Source organism: Sphaeroforma arctica, assembly GCF_001186125.1.
Source record: "Sphaeroforma arctica JP610 unplaced genomic scaffold supercont1.560, whole genome shotgun sequence".
NCBI lineage: Eukaryota > Ichthyosporea > Ichthyophonida > Sphaeroforma > Sphaeroforma arctica.
In genome coordinates this window covers 234-7,891 of record NW_014039998.1, presented here as the reverse complement: position 1 = coordinate 7,891, position 7,658 = coordinate 234, and the positions used below count along the sequence as shown (strand labels likewise).

General features: G+C 44.4%; 1 protein-coding gene across 1 annotated transcript in view; it reads right to left on the bottom strand.

Annotated features, from left to right (window-relative positions):
* The window catches only part of SARC_07231 (TK protein kinase), a gene marked incomplete at its 5' end in the record, with an annotated part of 9,960 nt that extends 2,631 nt beyond the window's left edge, over positions 1–7,329 (bottom strand). The window contains 11 exons of the mRNA XM_014298829.1: positions 472–671; positions 923–1,122; positions 1,796–1,967; positions 2,704–2,949; positions 3,799–4,005; positions 4,514–4,647; positions 5,556–5,697; positions 5,915–6,117; positions 6,357–6,444; positions 6,626–6,707; positions 7,154–7,329. Of these exons, the coding sequence (XP_014154304.1) occupies positions 472–671; positions 923–1,122; positions 1,796–1,967; positions 2,704–2,949; positions 3,799–4,005; positions 4,514–4,647; positions 5,556–5,697; positions 5,915–6,117; positions 6,357–6,444; positions 6,626–6,707; positions 7,154–7,329 (1,850 nt within the window). The remainder of the gene's footprint in view (positions 1–471; positions 672–922; positions 1,123–1,795; positions 1,968–2,703; positions 2,950–3,798; positions 4,006–4,513; positions 4,648–5,555; positions 5,698–5,914; positions 6,118–6,356; positions 6,445–6,625; positions 6,708–7,153) is intronic.
* Between the last annotated feature and the right edge of the window lie 329 nt (positions 7,330–7,658).

Sequence of the window (7,658 nt, the reverse complement as noted above, 5' to 3'; positions counted from 1 at the left end):
ATAGTAGTATATATATATATATATATATATATNTATAATAATATATATATATAGTATATATATATATATATATATAGATAGATAGATAGATAGATAGATATATATATATATACATATATATATATATATAGATAGGTATCGGTTAATTTGGTATACATTCTTACAATTTTCTACATCAGAGTGGACTGCTCGCCCTAGCTAGTGACGTTTAAAAGCATAGTGCATTTCGAAACATCCCGGTTCATACATGTTCTAAAACCTTTATGTGCACTTCTCTCTCAAATGGGCTAGAGGTTGCACACAGAACGTGAAGCAGCCTGTTCAAGCCGAAGGTATTATCGGGAACATATTTAAGAAATGCATCTAAATATTGACAATAATCATCATCTCGAGTGAACTACTGAGCTAGTTACATCCACGTTTGTGGCTGAAACAAATTCTAAATTGACTCATACAAATCCAATTACTCACCCGAACGAACCCAGTGCTCCATGGTGCACAACATAAGGATCCGTGATGGGAAGGATCACGCGAGCCTCAATGCCATGCTTTGTCAGCTCGCTCTCCAGAAATACCACATTCGGCGAGTTGTCATGTCTTACTTTGTCGTTCATTCCGTGGTCGGCGGTGACTCCAATTATTGCACCAAACGCGTCGAGCTCACCGATTACCTGCAAGCAAGAGGATCATCCGGAGACATATAGACGAGGAAAAGCCAAGAGTTTAGAGGGTGGCTGACAAACTCGTAAGTGTGTCATTGGCAATTGCCCGAAATACTAATAAACATGCAGAGAAGAACAGTGAGCATTAAATGGTCCAGTGCCCAGTGTTTGCGGAGAATTCACAACCGGCGAATTGAAGAAACCATATATGATCGCTGCCGAGCTGGAGTAGGATTTTGCTTGTTCAACCACGTACACACCTTGTCAATTTTGGCATAGAAGTCATTCGCTCCCTCGGAGCCTGGCCGGTATTTGTGTTGCACAAAGTCTGTTGTCGACAGATACAAGGCAGTCGGTTCTTCACCTCTACCGTTCACTCTCAATTGCTTGAGCCATTCCAATCCGATCTCCAGTGTAAATACACTGATGTCCGGGTCGTAGATTGTGGGGAGAGTCCGACCTAGTATGAATCAAATGGTATACTTGGAATAGTTAGGATAAAAACAACTACATCATATTCATATATCGTAGCATAGGGAAGCAAAAGTCCTAAGCGATACTTTAATGATATCAGGATCATAAATAGATAAATACTGTATGGGTCTCGATTTGGACAAATCGAGGTGTGTATCCGCATCGGCAATTGATACACATGTTGTGAGACCCAGGCTTATATTGCTGGTCGACTTCAAGCCAATCTCCAGCGGAAACACAATGACATTCGAATCGTGGAAAGTGGGGATAGTCGCATGTTCTTTGTCAGGATGAAAAAGGAAGGGTAATTTGTGGGAATCTGTAGAGTGCCAGCGCCTGACTTTATGCAGGAGTCTGTTCTGTGAGTAGACTGTGACGATCCGAAATATGCTACAGAGCTGATTGAATGTTCAAATTTAGAAAGAAAAAAATACGCAGAGTAGCACCTTTTGTATCGATTATTCTGGGTGGAGCAAGGCGCGTAGTCTCACGAGGGGCGGTTCATAAAACAAGCCAAGCCTAGATCCGATTGCAAGTCAGCAAGTCTCCAGTAACAAGACCTATCACACCAAAAGTATATTACAACAATGCCTTGCTACATCACATCAGACTCTCAATCCAAACCACATTTTCATTGTTGAGCGAAAAAACATACACACCGGCAAGCAACTGTTCTACATTCACTCCGGCGTCCGCTAGAGTCTTGGCGGAGTCGGCATCTGTGACCTTCTCCACAGACACTGCAAATTTCGAGGCTTTGTCTACCAAGCCGTGAGAAAGCAATCGCAGGAGCTTATCCTTGGCTGTCACGATGCCCAAGTTGACACCTGCCTTTTTGACACCAATATAAGGGAATAGAAAATCATGATTAATTCATAAATGCGCAGATGCGATGAGAGAAACAGGTATGTAAGCCAGGGAGAAGATGTGCAACCTATAACCAAATTATAGTAGAGCGACTACGTATGTCTAGCGTCTATGCGAATACGATTTGGCTGAATGCAAATCATAGCGCAGCGACCACTGACGAGCATGCCGATTCGAACGAAGAAAACGTCGTTAAACCTTCACACCCGGTTTATTATGGGGTCACGAGACTATGCCAATCACGCTCGAGAAACTCAAAAATCACATCTGTTGCAAATACGTGAACGTGACATCGACTCGAAATAACTTGGAAGCCGCCCAATTTACAATCTTAACTCAATAGGTTAGCAAGCAGGATCACTACAGCTTCCTACAAGTCGCTATGGTCTTTGTACTTGCTTAACTATGCAGCAAATATATTCACTACACTTGAGGAGCTGACAGAACACACCGGTAGCAAATGAACCAAAATTATATCAACGCAACAACTTAAAGAGTGTCCAGCACACATACATGACTATGATTTAGAGAACAAGCGTACTATACAGATCAGAAAAGCTGCTAGTGACTGAAGTGTTTACCAAGCCAAAAAAACTTGAAGTCATTCCAAACGCACACAAAGACCATCGTTCATTTCGTACACTCATTTCAACGGCTATACCAGTAAACGAACTATAGTGGATAAGCATAGCGAACACACCTGCTGCAGGTGGCGGAAGAGTGTGTCGACCCGCAAAAACTTAGGGTCGTTCATCATCACCTCTTTCTGCTGTTCTTCATCAAAGAAGTAGTTTCCGCAGATGCCATTTGTGATGGGTTCGGTCATGGTTGCTATGGCAACGTTGTTAGGGTTGGTGAATGTTGGCATTACTGTGGCCACCAGGCCCGTGGTGCCCCCATGTTTCAGTATTTTCTCCCAATGCGGCATGATGCCGGCAGCACAGGCCTTTCATTGTGAAGTGGATGAGATTAAATAAATGGCACAATTAGAAGAGGGTGCCAGGGTGAAACGGATTCCACACTTTATATAATACCAGCGAGAAATAGTTGAAAGCATCGCAACTGTTATGGCATCTGATGTCTTCTATCGAATAGAGAATCACTGTGTATTCATTCTAGTGGCTTAAACAGCAACATCTTCTTCCTATTCATATACGATATATGAGTTGAGCTAAGTTTGAGCACTGCTTCATGTGATTTATCTGCATGACTGAATGCAAAAATATATCGATCGTGATTCTCTTCAATGAGAATTGCGACGGGCTACTCTAGGACACATACGAAATCGGGTTCCGATATACAGCACAAACTAATGACATCACACATTTATGCTGGTAACAACTGCGCACTTCGAGAACCCTTAGTGCGAGAATAGTATATAAAAAGCAGATCCCATCAGACTAGCATGCACTATCTTCAAATGTTCCCGGCTGACTAGCATATCTATTGAATCAGCTAAAAAGCAAATCAGTATACATAAATGCATTGAACAGACACACACACACACACACACACAAACACACACACGCACACACACGCACACACACACACACACACATATATATATATATATATATATTATATATATATACATATATATATATATATATAATATAATTATATATATATATATATGTATATATAATCGGTGTATCGGTAGTACCCGTAAGCACATAAATAGTATATTATAAATAGCACAACAGCGCCACGTTGACTGAGAAGGGTATAGAGGACTCAAGACTAGCGTAGAAAGCAAGTAATTACTTTAATAATCAACGTATATCCATTCACATACCAGTAGCTTGACACCGTGCCTCAGGGCTTGTCTGACTTGAGTGGCCTCGGGGAGGAATCCATAGGGCACCGCGCCATTGGAGAAGATTTCCCACACCGTCACCGCAAAGGCCCACACATCAGACTGTGAGGTGTAGATGTCATTCTCAATACTTTCAATTGCCATCCACCGGACGGGTAGCAGACCTCCATGTGTTCCTTTGATATACTATTTTTTCCACATTAAAAACAGAGAGGAAGGATTAATAGTTGTTTCAACATAAACCATATATAAAAGCTGAAAGTTCAGTGTCGAAGACACTATTTTAAACAGCGATGAAGAAGGTTTCGCTTAAACAAAAAACCGATCCGTTGACATAGTCGACGTCCGGTGTTAGTACTATGAACAGCATTGCCCGTCGCAGGTGACCCCTGAGAGTACGGCTATACATACGCATTTGTACACAGAGACACATATACTATTGATAAAAATAAAGGACGAGACAGTTTAAACTTGGAAGAAATATATAAGAATCCAACACCAGTAACACAGAGGTATATAACCGTAGTAGAGTGTACAGACCCGTTTCAACTGTGCACCTTCGAATACCAAGTGAGACAGGGGCACGTGAGAGTGCACCAAGTTTACAGTGATACACAACTGAAAAACAGGGGTATGTAATTGTAGTAGAGTGTACCAAGATGTTGGGCGAGACAGACCGTAAACACAGTGATACCTGGCCTGAATTGTTGGCCGCTCTGGCCATACCCATGTCACTGAGTTTCACATTGAAGTGACCGAAGCTCTCGGCCACTTGGGCGCTCAGAAGACAATTCCGTGCAGCCACATCGCGATGGATGACACCGACGTCTGCCACAGACCGTTAGGTGAGGAAATACGTTGATCGCAGTTGAGAGGTTATGTGGTATAACATGGCATGTCTGACCAAGACCAATAGAAAGAACACCCAGCAAACAATTGTATGTCTTAATATTTTCTGCTTGGTATAAGAACAGGAGGAACACAGTATAGACTAGTCCCCTTCGAGAGGACTGGACATGCAATGATCGCAAATGAATGAGTGGTGATGTGGTGTGGAACGGTGTTGTCGAGATTTGCCAACTCAGACGTTTTGGGCGTACGTCTTCCCCATTCTGCCGAATTTACCAGTGCACAAAAACACACAACTGCTGAAATCCTAAAACCCTAAAACAAATGGCTTCAGCTCATTCGATGAGTCACGGCCTGGTACTATTTTAGAAACATGCTGAACTCACAATTATTATTACTTTTTCAATATGTAGGAATCAGAGTCTTACCGCGCGCGCGCGGGGTGGGGAAGGGGGATGGCGGTGTAGAGTGTAGTATTAGAATACGAAAGATATGGCCTGGTGCCCGGCCCAGCCCATTAGAAGAAGGCAAAAAACGCGAACGATAACGAGGAATAGTTGTGTATATACGTATATACTTAAATGAATGACGGTCACAATGCGCGTAAGTAAACTGATCGACCGGACAATCTCGGCGAGACGACGCACCTATACATTATGGTGCCAAACGTTTAATAAGATACCTGCGACACATACACTCACTCACAGTGTGACACGCTTGTGCATATACTTACCAGACACATACTTACATACGTAGTGTGTCCCGCACCTGTCAATACATACATACGTAGTGTGTCCCGCACCTGTCAATACATACATACGTAGTGTGTCCCGCACCTGTCACATATACACTCACATACACAGTGTGACACACGCTTGTGCACATACCTGCCAGATAAGCCATAGCCTTTGCTAACTCGTACGCGTACCACAGCTTCATCTCGATGGTGACATGTGCTGCGTTGTTCGTGAGATAGGTGTGTAGATCTTTCTCCTGACAATACTCCATCAGCAGATACAGCGGGCGAACCTGTGTACCACAACACGAGCGCATTCAGATGCAAGACGTCAGTAGTGTATACACACACATACGCCCATATGAGAAACTCGGAGTGAGTGTGATGGCTGCTGACGGGCTAGGTGGTTAAGATATGCCATTCGTACGCACGCTTAAATATATACGTTAATAAGCGTTTCTGTGCACTACGCTCTGTTCGCAACCACACACGACTGGCATACACACACACCCCCGTCTCGTGGTCGCACTCGAGCCCTATGCTTGCACCGAGGACATGGACCAGGTTAGGGTGATTCAGGTTCTGCTGTAGTTGGATCTCATGCTCAAACGCGGCCATTTGGGTCACATCGGACTCTTTGAGGCATTTGATAGCGCACACAACTGCGGTATCTTCGATGAACACCACACCGCGGTATATTTTGCCGAAGGCTCCTGTTAGTATACAGACGGATCGATCAAATAGTAACATCAAATAGTAACGTCAGTCCGAGAAATGGTCAATCCAAAGCGATTGCAAAATTGATATAAGTCAGTGACACGGCCGCAGTCCAAAAACCGATCAGAATAACAAAAGAGGACAATGGGGGAGATGTCCAAAATGGGCTTCAATGGGGCAGGGGCATCAATACTAGCAGGACCTATTCTCCATTAGATAGTGACCTGTGACCTACCAGTGCCAATCAGATCGAGAGTTTTGAAAGACTGAGGAGAGATCCAACCATCAGACCCCACATTCATCTCCCGCAATTGCCTCAAGACCTAACGGTGACCAAAACGTTGATGATTGATCATTCAGAGACAGACGAAGTATGCCAGTATATTGATATATACAAGTACGGCTTTGTATGCAAATATATGCATATATACACAAGCACATGCAAGTACATGCCCACACACGCGCCAGACCTTCAGTGGAAGTTAACTTAATCTCCTTGCTTACCTGTCTGGCCTCATCGGTTCCTGCGTCCGTCCACCTGTGCTTCCGTCGGATGTTGCGCTCAGTCGCAGCGGCACTCGGTGTTCTGTAACGGAGAATGTTCCCCAATGGGGTTGCGCATGTGGTGAGTAGATGCCATGCTCAGTGCAGGCGATCCTTTCTCCAGGCCGAATATTGGCAGCCATGCTACACGCACTGATCACCTTACACGACAGTACCACATGAATAGTATATAATATACCACCAAGCACAGTTCTTGTAACCGCGATAGATACATTGGGGGTTTAGTAGTCAGCGTAGTTTGCAATAATTCCCAGAGCACCACCTGCAAACTGGGTTGGGTCTACCGATACTTCGATGTACGCAATCGGGTTAGAATTACTTGTACCTTCATATACAGTTTACACTCGAGTATGACCTACGGCCACTTCTTTTCAGTGTAGCACGCAATGTTCCCATCCCCAGCAATATACCTACATCAAGAGTATCACTACCATTGTAAGCATAGTACTATACTCCAGTAGGACTTACTGATACTTGGCCGCCACCCGTCGCACGTACCACCGCCCCAGCAGAAACATCAGCAGCAGAAGACACCCGATACTTGCCAGTGATATCCCCGCTATAGCAGCCGAGCTCAGCGCAGTGTCCGTAGCGGGGTCGACGGGGATGGAAGCTATCCCGTCCTCATACTCCACTTCATCACCCTACCGAAGTATGGACAGGCCAAACAAAAGCCAAGCACAGACCCAAGGCAAGCCAAAGGAAGGCCAAGGGCGATGGGTGAGTGGTGGCGTAAGTGTCTACGAGAGGGGATGTACGATATACGCAATGCAGCTGTAAACAATTCCCACATCTTGTCACCCTACCAGACAAAGGGTAAACCAAGGGCGATGTGGAATATGTGGCCTAGTGACTGTGAGACGTGTCATGAGTTGCAGTACACTCAGGGCGTGGTTGTCATAGGCACATGGAAGGGCATGGGCATGTACGATATGCACCGCTCGGCTACAATCAATGCACACACCTTTTCACC